Below are 15,626 nucleotides of genomic sequence, written 5' to 3'. Positions count from 1 at the left end.
TTTTTTTAGTCTTTATTTTATTTGGTTCTTGTGTGGTCTCCTTGCAGCCAAGGGCTGAATCGCAGGTTTCTGCTGAAGCAGCCACCATTTGATGCTAACTTAGGTGACCTCAATACATATTGATAATGTCATTTCTTACCTGTTGGAAACATTTAACTGAGGAATTAATTTCAAAATTTATTTCAGGCCACCTGGACCGTGTGGAAAGCGGCAGTGTTGCGCAGGACATCCTAAACGCCTGCGATGAGACTATCCTCCCCAGCGAGAGCACCACCACGCTCGCACAGGCACTCAAACGCAGGAGCCTGGCCGCCTTCAAAAACGTCGCTCAGGTCTGTTGGAGTGTTGATTGCTGTTCAGTTTTGCTGTGAATTAACAACACCAAGGACAGTGCTGCCATTGGTTTTCTTTATTTTTGTATTTCAGTCCATACCACATATTTATTTATTTGAGAATGGTCCAGTTTTGCACTGGGGTAAATTTGGAATAGTCCACTTTTGCGAGTGAGGGAGATGGACTGAAATATGCTGTATTTGCTCCCAAGCAAATACACCATCATTATTGTAAATGTTCATTTAGTATAATTTAGGAACAGTGGTGACAGTGTGAATGGAATTCAGCACCAAGGACAGCCTTTTTGTTGCTTAAAAATTGACAGTAAAATATTTGGAGTATGAATCTTATAGCTTTCTCAAAGGCAAACAACTTTATGTATTTATGACAATAAATGTTTGTACTCATTGACCATATTTTTGTTTGTTTGTTTGTTTGTTTACAGAGAGCTGCCTTCCAGGTTCTACAGACATCCACAGCCAGCCAATCCCAAGCCGAGGTTTCCAAGTCCCAGAACTTCGCTCTGTCAATCACTCCAATGCGGACCAATCCAAAGGACTCTGACTTCCACGTCTTGTTCTTTGATACGGAGGCTCTCATTGTCCAACTCCTGACAGATGAAACCCTAGGTTTATCCTCTCCGGTTACTCCCGAACCCAGCAAGCAAAAGGACCAATCCGAATCACCCTCCTCCAAACGTCGCACTCTGTTCAGTTCTGTAGGGGAGACCATCAAAGCGCAAGTCAGCGAAACCATAAAATCACAGCTGAAGCAAGGCTCGGATTTCATCGACCTGAAAATGATGTCGGGGAGCCCGAAGAAAGAACCAACAAACGGGCAGAAGGAGAGCGTGGATTTGGAGTACAAGTCCAAACGCTCAAAGAACTTAACGCTACTTGAATACAACCTAACGTTAGATATTGCTCAGTTGTTAATGTCTTGTCTGCATGCGTGGGGGCTAGATCTGGAGTTGGACAAGCTTTGCCTGTTTAAACTGGGTCTCTTGAAACCGCACATTCCGGTTTCGTTTGGTCTGCTGTCTCGTGGCGGGCACATGTCGCTGATGCTCCCAACATGGTACAAGTACAGGGAGAGGGTGACTACGGGGTTGGCAGAGCCAAAAAAGACGCAGCTCGTCCCAAGCTCAGCACAGGTGGAACAGGCTGGGATTCCGCGTATAGGTTTGTTTAGAATTTCTATCAGTGATGCAAAATTGTATTGTTATACTGTAACTGTACTAATCCTAGTGGAGTTCATATTTCAACAGAGACATTAGGAATGCAAGAAAATTGTTTCCGATCATTTTCAAAGGAAACAATGACTTTGGAAAAATTTGCCTGAGTATGTAACTCGTTCCAGGTTCTAAAAGATAGGTTTTGGACGAAATTAATCATCCCACCATACATTATACATATGATTTACGGAATCCGATATTTTTTGAAAGGTCAGGAACACAATACATATGTAGCAATACAATAAAGTGTAGGATCCTAACTGTTTTCTGTCACAACTTTCAGCATTTTTGTTTCGGTCCATGGATGTCAAAATTTCAGCCTAGTATGTGGATAAATGAAGACAATGAAGACAACTTTGTTCACTAACAACTGCACAATAATTGTGGAGGAATTCGGGGGGACTTTTCCGGATCTAAAAGCCGGGACACGTGCCTGATTAACTAAGAAGGGCTGACATTTTGATGTTAATTATTTTTCTATTGTCCCAAAAATGTCCCAAAATGTTTTTATAGATGTCCCAGCCTAAATTTTAGTGGTCAGTGGCCATTGGACCACCTTTAATTTCGAGCCCTGTTTTTTGTGTAGGTTCTTCGCTGGTTCACAGTGGCCACTGGGAGATCTCCTCAGCTGTTACCACCCAGCACCTCCTGTCTGTCATCTCTGTAGCCAACACTCTCATGGGCATGACTAACGCTAGCTTCCTGGGGGAGAAAATCAACCAGGGCAAGAGAACAAGGTATGGTTTACATCAGTGAAGGTTAGACATCCAGGTAATAAGATATGCCAAAAATCAGACACCAGGGCTCGAAATACTGGATGCATGTGCACCTTAGTGCATCCAGATTTGGAGCTGTGCACCCAATTCTTTTTGTAGATATCAAATGTATAGTATGCAGAATATTCTTGGCATGTAAGTGTCAGAAAAATAATAAAATCTTTGTTGTAGTACTTGTTTAAGATTTTGAAGTTACTGGTAGCTCCCATTTCAGATTCAAGCTCAGAAGAGGAGCAGTAAGATCTGTAATTAGGTTTTGTTTTACATGTATATGGTGCACCCCCAAAAAATTTTTGTGCACCTAAGTTTTTAGGTTGGGTGCACCAGTGCACCTATTCCCAAAAAATGAATTTCGAGCCCTGGTCACTCAAGCAACTGGATATGATTTTTCAAAAATTATATACAGTTGCTTGAGTGACTGTTTTTTGGCGTAAGGTATGGTTTAAATTAACCTTCTCCCTGCTGCATAACCCTACAGATCATACAAGTTTGGTGCAGAAGGGCTACCTCAGCAGGCGGATGGTTTATAAAAACGTAAATAAATACAAAAAAGAAATCAAGCAACTTTAATTTCTCTGAGAAATCAGACATTTCAGATAGCATTTTTCATCAGTGACTAAAAATGGTTAATATTATGTAGGTGGTTGACTATGATATACAAAACAGGTTTTAAAACTTAACAGATGATTGTACATGTATATCTTTAGATATGGGCTTTTTATCCAAATGTCACTCTTTTAAGTCAGATTGATTAAAAGTTTGACATTCTTATATAAATTTCTTGAACTGCTTAGTTTAGATGTTAGCAAGTTAGCTGCTTTTTTCAGAATAAGATTATTGAGAAAAACAATTTTGAAAAGTTTTAAGTACAGACAAGAAGAGTTTCTTGACTAACTGGTGACTGGTTTCCTTTTCAGTCCACTTGTGCCCACAGTTGAGTCTATAGCTCAGGACCTCTTGGAAAAGTAGGGGACATAAAGTGTACTTCGCATGCCCCCCTCCCCACCCTCCAACCACCTGTGAATGACCATTCATTTTTAACAAACTAACCCAAAATTTTAGCAACTTCAGTTATTTCTAGCATGTTGGATTAGTTACAAACCAAAACCTAGCAGTATTCTGGAATGAGGAGTTAGGATTCAAAATTGCAAAAGTTATATTTGACTAAAATATGACAATAATTATATAATATATATATATTCATGTATATAATTGATTATTACATACATTTGTACATTTAGCATGTTGCCCTTCATTGTCTCACAGAAGATAGTAGTTTCCATGCATTTTTTTCATTTAATTAAAAAAAAAACATTTAATTTTAAAAAACATTTAATTTAAAAAAACATTTAATTTTAAAAAACATTCAATTTTAAAAATATTTAATTTTAAAAAACATTTAATTTAAAAAAACATTTAATTTTAAAAAACATTAAAAAACATTTAATTTTAAAAAACATTTCAATACTAGATAATAGCTCCAGAATCCATCCAGTACCATAACCCCATCCTTTTGGATTACTAGCTAGTTTTTCAGCTATAAATGAACTAAAGCAAGACATTAGTTACTTGAGTTCTTTCTGTAGTCTAAATCATAATCAAATCAGTGTTACAGTAGTGCTACCATGACTACAATAAGCCAATTCACAGTTCAAACTGTACATGTGCGAGTTCAGATTTGAAGGCCCCTAAAGCCTTGGTCACAACCCGCCGTACACGCTTTTTGTCCGTACGTTTTTGGGAGGCTATGTCTGCTACGTTTTTCCTGAAAACGTAGGGAAGAAGTGGCGTCGACGTACGTTACTCACACGGTTGGGCAAGGTGTAAGTGTGTGGTCTGCACGCCACGTCTGGCCGTGAGCGGTTGCGTGCATCGTTCGTTGAGCAAGTGGTAAGTGAGTTGTACGTGCTTATAACGTACGATCTCTGTGCGATTGCAACTTTACCATAAGGAGGCCCTACTCACACGTGCTTCTTCTGTACGGCACGTACGGGGCACGCGCGTCGCCCATACTCGCACGCACGGTTGGTGAATCCGTAGACCGCATGCAGAAAAAGTTCTACATGCACTTAAAGTTCTATGGCATGTCTACGTGCTCCCAAATCCATAGGATTCCGTACGGAGGCGGTACTCACCACGCACGGATACCCTACGTTTGCCCACATTTTTGCACGTAGACAGCACGCAGATGCACGTACGGGGGGTTGTGACTAAGGCTTAACTTGTGAATAGTTCTTGATGTCTAGACCATGCATGCTTGATACATGTCCAGATGTGTTCAGTTTAATTTTATTTCTCAGAGGTCTTCAACATTCTTCTATCGCTCACATTACATGTGCAGCTTGAACTGTGAATTGGCTTATACATGTATAACAGACAGTTAATTGTTGCAGTTTAAATTAAGGTACATGTAGCAAAGCTGCTACATTTCTACACCAAACATACTGAATTTAGAACAAAAGAACTTGATACAACTATTATGTAATACAGTGTCATGTAGATTGTGTATTGTCTTTAAGTTTTAACAACTGGTTTTCAAACTGAAAATAATGCATTTTAGGTTTCCCATTGTCAAAGACCTTGTTTATGCCTCTCTACACTCAGTACACACTATTCTTTCTTTTGTACTGACTTGTGTGTGTAACATGTACTAAATATAACTAATGAACCATGCTTTATGTGTGTTCAACTTTTTTCTCTGCAACTTGTTGTTATCCCCGCCTTTTCTCCTTTTCTTCCCCCGTACTTCGTTTGTTCGTCATCGCAAAGGTTCGTAGTTGACCGCAGTGAGACAGGCTGCGAACTGATGAGGTAACAGTCTCCCCTAACTAGTTAGGCCACAGCAAGTAAGTTTTATGGATGACATCAGCGTGCGCACTAATTTTTGCCTGATTTTAAGAAAAAAAAACAATAAATTTTGTTGCCTACTGACAGTGGTCAACATGCCGAAAATGGGCAAAGATGTCTGCTGCAATGCCGGAACGTGGATGGCAGATAACTATGAAGAGAGGAGACAAGACAAGGATTTAATGTTTTGTCTTTTACTTTGATTTAGTGATGTATTTAGTTCCTTTTATATATATGTATGTAATGGTGGTTGTGTATATGTGATGTTCCCACTAAACATAACCATTTTTACAATGATTGTAAACTTTTATTTTTTAAAGTAGTTTCAGTGAAAAATTCATGTACAGTTGTAATAGTTGGCAGTAAACTTCGCACAATAACACTTTTGTCATAATTTCTTGTTCAACAAGGTTTATGATCATGACAAACCTTGTTTTTTTGGCCCTATCGCATTATATTTGGAGTCTGCGGAGGATGTCATCCATAAAATTTACTTGCTGTGGCCTTAGTAAAGGTAACACTTTGCATGTGAAAGCCTAGAAAAGAACCATCAAGCATAACACATGATATATTCTAGCTTATATCCAGTGAAAACACTGAAACGCTATAATTTTGATTATAGCACATGATGTAAATGAAAGTTTGAGCCATTTGAGTACACTCTTCAGAGCGCAAAATTTACTCCTTTAGCAAATCAACACCCTTGGCATGTTATCTGTCTATTTGGCCAATTTCTATTCTTTCTAGTTGCTTCTGAAGCCTGGTAGAGATCTAGAGGCTATTTTATATAATTTATATTTACCTACAATCACTCTGTACATGTGCAAGCTACATGTAGGTGAAACCTTGAACATTTGAAATCACACAAAATCCTAACATTGCTGGAATATGTGCTTCATTGATGTCTTGCACTGTGTGTGTCTTTGTCTTATTACTTTCCTCTCTCCCTCTTCTCTATCTTCTATCCCCCATTGTGGACGTCCTTCAGCATTGTGCTAGAGAGTGAGAGAGTCAGGTACGCCTGTAGTGTGTAGAAAAAAGTAGAAACCTCAAGCCTCATACATGTATAGTTCCACCAGTTCTAGATTTTAATGTTAGGGGTAACTGAAAACAGGTCTGTTAGGCCTAGCAAAAAAAATGTTGTGTTTCCTGTTTCAGTCCTGAAAAAAGTAGGGTCAGTAGGTAGGGATTTTCTTCTTTTTTTTCTTGTCTTTTAGACATTAGCAATCTCTAGTGATCCAACTTATAAAATGTTTAACAATTTGAAAGTAAAACTTGCGTGAGGACATAAATATCTTATATTTTCAATGTCAATGTTGCAATTGGCAAACCGATTGTACGTTTTATCACTCAGATGTCAGATCATGGACCTAGAAAAGGTCGATAAGCTACACAAATTTCAAAAAGGCTAGTGTTGGCGTTTTTTTTCTAGGGTCGGTCGGGAAACAGGAAACACAACATTTTTTTCATAGGCCTTACCTGAGTTTATTTTCCCTGTAAATACAATATATTATTAAATGAAATAATATCAAAGTACCCTAAGTAAAAAAATAACTTAATATCAGTGCATAATCTCAAGTTTATGAATGCCTAGAACACCAGTCCTGGATATACATGTAGATATTATCTTTAAGTTATTAATGCTGATCATGAATCCAGTAGGTCACTTTAGTTTTTGCCTGCTTGTACAGAGGTTATGTTTTCAATGCATCTGTCTGTTTGCATGTGTTTCTATTATGTATGCACACAGGGACACTGAAACTAGGAAGATATGTCAAAGCTCCCAGCTTCTAGCAGAATAGCTTGCTAATGGCTAGCTTGAAGTTGTCTCCAAGCAGGCCTTTTGGTGGCTCCAAAGACAGTATCAAACTGGAAAGGCAGTATTCATTTTTCAGAATGCTGAAGATACAAAATTAATGTACACCTGTATACCATACCTGTTTGACTAGCATAAAAAAGATATCAGTAGAAAAAAGAAAACCTGATAAAAGTGATTAAAAGCATGCCAAAAATAAGCTGAAACCTAAACCTTAGCCTCCGTAGCATGCCAAAAACTGGGGGTTTTGGTGGTCTCCAGGGTCTTTGGGAGCTTTTATGTGCTATTTTCTGATAGCATATACATAGACAACATAGCCGGCCTGGTTGAATTACCCGTTTTTAGAACTGGGCTAATCAGAAAACAGCGGAAGACCACCATGCAAACCCCTAGTTCTATAAGCCTGCTACGGAGGCTACGTACATTGTACCTAAACATCTGCTTGGAGAGTAAGATTGAAGTGGATCGAACTAAAACTCAGATTTTCCCCTATGGTTTGTTGCTGTCTGTCCAGGAGAATTAAGCAGGTTGGTGTGCAGGGCCTGATTGTGGGAGAAGTGAGCACAGACTCTGATGGTACCGACTCAGAGGCTGAGGGAAGCATGCCTCCATCTATACAACAGGTATATAACAGCTACTACATGTACTCTTTACAATTCACACTCAGTTAAACTGTACATGTCAGGGATCTAGCCAGGCAGGGCTTAAAATCAAAGGTGGTCCAATGGCCACTGACCACTAAAATTTAGGCTGAGACAACTAAAAAGACACTTTGGGACATTTTTAGAACAGTAGAAAAATAATCAACATCAGGATGTCAGCCCTTCTTTGTTTATCAGGCACAGGTCCTGGCTTTGGATCTGGAAAAGTCCCGCTGAATTTCCTGTCTACTCTGCAATTATAGTGTGCCTGGGAGTGAACATGGGTAAAATAAATAAGTTGAAGTCATACAATACTTGCCAAAAACACACAGTGAAAAAAAAACAGGTTGGGACAGTTCATCCTCACTTCGGGACAATTGACATGTATTTTTGGGACAGTGCTGGGACAGTAGGAATAAAAGTTAATTTCGAGGCCTGCAAGGGCCCATTTTCCATCAATTGCTGGAACTTTGCAGCATGTGACGGAAATTTCTTTGAGCCAATCCGTCTACCTTGATAGTCAAAACTGACTAGGATCTTGCGTAAAAATATAAAAAGATCCAAAGAACCACTGACAACCACTCTCAACCTCATGATTTGCCTCTCAAAATGTGGGAAATTTTGAAGGCTTGAAAATCCCAAATTTTCCGGGGGAGTGTGCCCACAGGTAGATCCCTCTAGATTGCAAGCGCCTTTGGCACTCCTCCCTCCAAAGCCAATCATGAACCTTTTTTTTTTTAACAGAGTGTTTCAATGCATGGCCTATGCGACCACTTCTCGGCATTGAACTAGAAATATGAGAGAAACATAGCTATGTCAAGAGATGGCGGTGAACATTTGATTTGAAAGCCTGTAGATTGCAGGTTGGTGGGAAACACTTGTCAGGGAGGGAATTCCAAAGCTTGGCCGTAGGGGGAAAGAAACTGTCACAGTGACTGTAAAAAGATTTCGAACAAGGAATTTGGACGGTGAAGTTGTGTGAGCTAGTGGAGAACCTAGTGGAACGCTTAAAAGTTCTGAGTGGTGGAACTAGTTGGGTGAGTTCTGCAGAGCAATGACCATGAAAATATCTGTAAAAGAGGGATAGAGAAAGGGGGTCTAACTTGGAGGCCAGAGGATGGCCTATGGCCGCGCAGATCTAGATTCTCTTTTGTATGCGATCAAGAAGGTGCAGGCAATCGATTCGGGCACCAGACTGAAAAATAAAAATTTCAAGCTGGCTAGAGCCCTGGTACAGGTACAGTTAATCTCTATTAATAGCTTCACTGTTCATCTGTGTTGGTTGGTAGAATTCAGCGGACGAAGAAAGACATTTTACTTATCACTATTATAGTAGAGGGAGTTCTCTAGTGGACAATTGAGATCTCATCACAAAGGACAAGACCAAAAGAGAGCTGGAAGAGATCTGTCCCCATTAGAAGAGACTCCAAAGAGAACTGCTTAGATTCCAGGTTGTACCCCCCCTCAGATGTAATCTATTGTTTTGAACAATAGATAATTAAATGGGGATTAGCATCTAACCCTAACAATGACATAAAAACAACAACATGGCAGCCATGTTTTAACAGGTGATTTTGAAAGAGACTTTTCAAACAATGGAAAATTATGAAAGAAAACAGTTTCGAAAAAGAGACTTGTAAGAGCTTGCAAGAGATCTGAGATAGAAGTTGGGAGAACAATGCCTAATCCAAAGAGAACTGCTGACTCAATTGTCCGCTAGAGTACTCAAAGAGTTTTATCCCTCAGTAGTATATTGCAAACACAAAGGCTTGAAACTTGTTTTTTTCTAGGATTGAATGTAACAGTTCCATAACATTACTCTTATACAGAAGATCAACTTAAAAAAAGACAGAAAAAGAAAAAAAGTTTTATTAACTGTTGTGAATTTACATGTAATACATGACATTGTGCACTATAATTATTTTCATATCTTATTCCTATGTATGATTTTCCCTGTTTGGTGCATGTTTAACAGACTAGCCATTTCACTTTATTTTATTTGTCCAACAGTCACAATGTTCCTCCTGTATACATGAATGGCTACAGGCCTTCCAACATTTTCAACTCAGTGACAACCAAGAAGTCAAAGAGGTTTTATGCTATTAAAATCTCCCACATTCTTTGTTAATTTTCACTTTTGTTCCTTAGCCTGGTATCCATCTTGCTCTAGCTCAGGTTTGCCCCTTTGATTTCTTCTCCTTTTGAATACTCACAGGGCTTGAAATTCATTTTTGGGAATAGTCATGTGCACCCAACCTAAAAAATTAGGTGCACACAAATTTTTTTGGGTGCACCATATAAAACAAAACTTAATTACAGATCTTACTGCTCCTCTTCTGAGGTTGAATCTGAAATGGGAACTTCAAAATCTACTACAACAACGAAGATTTATTTTTTTCTGACACTACATGTAGTACTTTGATGCCAAGAATATATATAGAATACAGCACGGGGTATTCCGTATCGCCCGAGGTATCGACCCGACCGCGGGTCAGATCGCCCGACGGCCACTCGCGGGAGGGCCGGGACCGAGGGCGATGCGGAATACACCGTGTTGTATTTTATTTATATCATACCCACCCAAGAAAACACGCCTTTCAATGCAAGATGAGCCAAAAGTTGGTGCCACTAAACCCTCAAATGCAACAACATCAATTCCAACGTCCGGATTCTGTATTCGAATTTTCGAAAGGGGCACACGCGGGTAGGGCGAAACGCGTTCGAATCATTTTAAGGAAGGCATGGAAGCGTTCGATAACGGGTTCCGGACCGGGCCGTACCGTAAAGTGCGGCCCGGTCCGGAACCCGTTATCCATCTTGCTCTGGCTCAGGTTTGCCCCTTTGATTTCTCCCCTAATGTTCGATAACGGGTTCCGGTACTACGGTACAGCCCGGTCCAGAACCCGTTATCGAACATTATCGCGGCCCGGGTATGATATAAGGTGTATTATACTATAATACATTTCATACTGTATGTACAAAATACCTACAAAAATATTTGGGTGCACCAGTGCACCCACATAAAAAGAAATGGGTGCACAGCTCCAATTTCACATGCATCCAGTATTTCAAGCTCTGCTCCAGTACTGTTATCATTTATTAAACATTTGGCCAAACTGATCGAGCTAGATCGAATAAGATGGATACCAGGCTATAGTTATTCCTTTCTTCAGGATGGGTGAAGGGCTAATGGTCAGACCTTGCTAAGGTTTCTTCAAAATAACCTCACTGACTTCTGTTATTATATCAAACTGCACTGGCAAATTACTAACATGGACATGCACATACGTATTACATACTATGTACAATGTTCCTACCATTATCAATTTATTATAATGATGATGAAAGATTCTTTCTAACTCAAATTTGTGTGGAATACTTAAAATGACAAATCAATTATTAATAATAACTTTTTGTGATTTTCTCAATGATCCTTAAATTTATAATTATTGTATCTTTTATGTTTGTCAAAAATCAAAAGACCCATTTTCTAGTCAATAGACAGTTTGCAAAAAAAAGTGCCAATAACAATTAATTATTGTAAGCTAAAGTAGCCTGGTTACAATGTGTCAAACCTCTTTTAGCCACCAAGTCTCTTTTGTCTTCTCTTTTAGGCCATGTTGATTTGATTATATGGATGACATCCTCTGGGAACCCCAAAACTGATGCGAGCGTGCGAATAAAATAAAAAAAAATTGCCAAAAAAAACATTACTGACTGTTGCTTTCATTATGAAATCTATGTGGTCATGAAGGTTGAACAAATGACACAGAGTATGGTTTGGCGAATAATCAACTCTTCAAATTCATTTCTTTACATTTTTGTCTTTTTTTGTTTGATTTTGGCATTCTATGACATTGGTATCATTTTTAAATATTCTTTTTGCAATTTACGGTATATATTTGCTCATTTTGCAACAGTTTTGTACGATTTACATTATGGTTGAAAACTTTTGGAAACAACTGAAAATTCATGCGTGCACGGATGTCATCCATTGAATCAAATCAACATGGCCTTATTTGTATAGAGGACAAAGGAGACTCAGCACCTATAATAGGCTTGGAAACCAGACTAAGCTACAGATGACACTTGAAGATTTGACAAAGTGTTTGTTTGTTTGTTTATGAGTGTTGTTGTTTCCAGGCTCAGATAAAACAAGGCTGGAGTCTGCTGGCTGCACTCCACTGTGTGTTACTGCCGGACCTGCTGGGTAAGGAGCGCTTCCAGCCGCCACAGCTGCAGATGTTAGCCAGGCGCTGGCAGGACAGGTGTCTGGAGGTGAGTTATTGTTAGTTACTGCTGGGTAAGGAGCGTTTCCAGCCGCCGCAGCTGCAGATGTTAGCCAGGCGCTGGCAGGACAGGTGTCTGGAGGTGAGTTATTGTTAGTTACTGCTAAGATCTAGAAATGATTAGATTCTGGGCTCCCTGGAGGCTTTTGTTGGTACTGCAGCAGAACCGGTTTTGATATCTCATGATCTGGACATGCTAGGGTCACCGATTTTTTTATGGTAGATAGCTCTTGGGCTAAGGAAGAAGTGACATGAATTTGGGCCCCCTAGCGTAACATGTCGACTTTTCTCAGACCGTGAACTTTTGCTACCGTGAACATAATTTATAAAATTGAATTACTGTAGTTGTTACTTGATAGAACATTTTTTTTCCTGTTTGGTTGTTTTTAAGGTGCGTGAGGCAGCCCAGGCCCTGATGTTGGCAGAGCTGCAGCGAATCGGACCAGAGGGTCGGAAGGAAGTCATCGACTCCTGGGCACCGCATCTTCCAAACTACGTTGACCCTCAGACCTCCCAGTCTCCAGAAACACAGCCATCATCTGCCTCCTCTCCTAAAGACAAGGCTGAAGCCACCACAGAACCACCCAAGGAGGAGGAAACAGACCATCTTCAGGAGGAAGACCTGATCTCTGGTATTCAAATGAAAGCTCATCTGTGTTGGTAGAATCCATGATAGTAAAGTTCAATCTTTGTTCCAACACAAGAAGGGAACTCACCATCAACTTTTGGTCGATCTCGTCAAACTTTGTAAGATGTGTGATCATCTTGCTGACTCTCCGGAAGTCAGAAACGTGATGACGTGATCAGGAGAGTCAGCAAGTGCATCACACATGCATCTGGCAAAGTTTGACGAGATTGACCAAAAATCGATGGTGAGTTCCCTTCTTGTGTTGGAACAAAGCTTGAACTTTACAACTCATCTCTGGTAGTTTATCTTGGCCAGTATTGTTGCTTGTTGGAATCTGCACTTGATGAGTGTGCTTGGTATGGTCACTTTGTCCTTGGTTGTCGTACAATTTTGATGTTGTAGGATTTGCAAGTAACTGCAGACAAGGATGTAAGACAGCCTTTTCCTAACAAGAATTTTTCAGGACACTAACCAACTATGCCAAGAATGTCTTCAGTTTGAGATTGTATGGCGGATTGACTATGTGATCAAAAGAGAAAAAGAATGCATGCACGCAATGTTATTGTATAGCATATAAGTGTCTTGTTCTTGTCATACAATGTATGTGAAGTGTCTACTGTGTATTCCTGTCTGTGTCCTCTTCCTTTGCATGTTCCTATCTATTTAAGCTGTCTTCATATTTTTTTTGGAGGAATATCTAGAAATTGCATGCAGTCAAACCTTCAGTGGATATTGCATGCCAGACTAGCATGTTTATAGACGGAGACAAAAAAACACCCCTCCGAGTGTTGCCCATTGGGCTCACCCAAGGCCTGTTAGTTGACAGTTTGGGCTGTACCACTGCTGTTTCAGGGTGTGCGCCCAGTTTAATGGAGGATGAAGTGTCGCAGGAATCCTCTCCTGTTGGCAGAAATTGCTCTCCTGGTATGTTAGACTTCTTTAACAAGCTCAGACAGGGCTCGAAATAAGCACGTCGGCAGAACGTACTGCGCCTGCGCAGAACCCCGTATTTTCGCGTTTTTCGTTGGGTTTTTGGTCAACGTTGCATCAAAATTTTGCCTGTTGCAGAAGATATCTTTTCCGACATAACATTTGGAAACTACAGACGGAGTGTTGACCTTACATATATATATATATGCGCGAATACAACCTTATATGAGACGTTCTGCCGAAGTGCTATGTGCAATACATTACGGGTTTCACGCAGGTGCAGTACGTTCTGCCGACGTGCTCTCGAAATACAACCAGGTTTGGCATCCAATGCAATTTCAGGGCAGCAAAACTGGAAATATTCTGAATAAGGCAATCTGTATGATATTGACACATACTGCTCAACATTAGCACATTTGAAGCAGTATTTCATAATTTAGGCATTTAAAACTGCAGAGTCAAGCCCCAAGATTAGTCCTTTATTTTATGGGTGTTACCCTAAAAACAGTCCAGGTCCTTTCAGTAACTGTATTTTGTCAGAATTTTGGGCATTTCGGATATTCATTGGCACAGTGTTGTTTTAACTTAAAGTTTAACTATGTACTAGATACTACTAGAATATTGACTTTGAAAAATGTGGTTTCTAAGCCCTAAAAACTGCACTATGGATGCCTTTGATGCCCACCCTAGTGATCATAATGATCATTCTGGCATACTCATTTTCACCTCAGTGAAGTGGGGAAAGTCGTGTAAAGTGCAAATTTGAAGCATTGTAGATAATTTTTGCCTGGTTCAGGTAATTTTAATGTAGGTTGAAAGAAAACAATCTTTCGAGCCCTGTCCTAGCTACAGTCTTGTCATCCACACCTTTTTCTTCTTCATTTACAAACCAACCCTCCGCTTCATAGAACTACTTGACTATGTGATTTCTTCTTTTTCTATATAACATGTATATCTTCTTTCTAGTTCTTCAATCTTTTGCTTCAAAATTCTGTCGTGTGTATACCTTATATGTTTTTATGTACTACATGTATATGGATCATCGTCAGTGTATAATCAAATTTTGCTTGTCATTTTCTTGTTGTTACACCAGTCCTATAGAGGAAAAGAGCCTGTGTGTCTGACAATGTGATGTTTTAAAGTCTTTTGTCCTTTGTGTCCTTTGAATGAGTTTTCTTTGTTGTACATTGTACTCTGTTGATTGAAAAACTTTGTTTTTACTGCATGTATACAGGGGGCTACTCTCCAAGCAGAGGTCAGTGGGGAACAGTCTGCCTTTAAAATGTTTGTTTCATGGCTCCAACCACCCCCTTTTCTTCCAGAAATGGCGTATCCCACCCAGAAGAAAGCCTCCATGCCCTTTGAAGCACGGCGTAACCAGGCCACTGCCATTGTGATGCTGGGGGTGATAGGTCAGTGTTAGAAAAACCCATCTACAGTCAGCATGTTGCAGTGGCATTTTCAACTAGAAAGTTAACATTTGCAAAGCAAATGCATAACATTAACCTTAAAAGTTTGTATAGATTGTAGGTCTGCTCTGTTACTCAAACACATTGAATTCATACATGTATATATATGGTGACAGGAGTCTAAATCCCTCCTGCTATAAACTTGCAACATGATGTAACCCAACTCTAGTTACCATGGTGACAGACGTCTGGTTCAGGTCATTGACCTTATTGGTTTGGAGAAGAAGAAGAAACAGAGCAAAAACAATTTTGTATATGTCATAGTTTAGATCTGGATTTTTAAGTGTGTATTTGCAGAAAGTATTTCTGAATTGCAGAACAATATTTTGGCATTGTGCAATATTGCAGAATACTGAAAAGAAGAATTTCTACCACTGATGAGTTAAGAGACTCTTTTTACACAACCAAGTCTTTTATTCAGCTGACGTTTCGCTGACCATCTGTCACCTTCCTCATGGCAATTCTGACTGGGAATGCATCTGTAGCAGCGACACCTCAGCTGCAATGCAATGTGAACCAGTCAGAATTGCCCTGAGGAAGGTGACAGACGGTCACTGAAACGTCAGCTGAATAAAAGACTTGGTTGTGTAAAAAGAGTCTCTTTTCTCAGTGACTTACCAACCTGATGAAAGTATAATTTACCGATATTTCTACCCCTTACCC

At 39.7% G+C, this 15,626-nt stretch overlaps 1 protein-coding gene across 1 annotated transcript in view; it reads left to right on the top strand.

Annotated features, from left to right (window-relative positions):
• LOC109485603 (WD repeat-containing protein 7-like) overlaps positions 1-15,626 on the top strand; it is a 48,992-nt gene that overhangs the window by 19,751 nt on the left and 13,615 nt on the right. The window contains exons 16-26 of the mRNA XM_019789288.1: positions 187-332; positions 779-1,475; positions 2,154-2,304; positions 5,113-5,154; positions 6,179-6,205; positions 7,521-7,629; positions 9,658-9,738; positions 11,791-11,925; positions 12,328-12,568; positions 13,417-13,488; positions 14,817-14,906. Of these exons, the coding sequence (XP_019644847.1) occupies positions 187-332; positions 779-1,475; positions 2,154-2,304; positions 5,113-5,154; positions 6,179-6,205; positions 7,521-7,629; positions 9,658-9,738; positions 11,791-11,925; positions 12,328-12,568; positions 13,417-13,488; positions 14,817-14,906 (1,791 nt within the window). The remainder of the gene's footprint in view (positions 1-186; positions 333-778; positions 1,476-2,153; positions 2,305-5,112; positions 5,155-6,178; positions 6,206-7,520; positions 7,630-9,657; positions 9,739-11,790; positions 11,926-12,327; positions 12,569-13,416; positions 13,489-14,816; positions 14,907-15,626) is intronic.

Source organism: Branchiostoma belcheri, unplaced genomic scaffold (assembly GCF_001625305.1).
Source record: "Branchiostoma belcheri isolate BF01 breed outbred unplaced genomic scaffold, Haploidv18h27 scaffold77, whole genome shotgun sequence".
NCBI classification, from domain to species: Eukaryota; Metazoa; Chordata; class Leptocardii; order Amphioxiformes; family Branchiostomatidae; genus Branchiostoma; species Branchiostoma belcheri.
The sequence above is the reverse complement of the archived record's forward strand: the minus strand, read 5'-3'. Positions and strand labels throughout refer to the sequence as shown.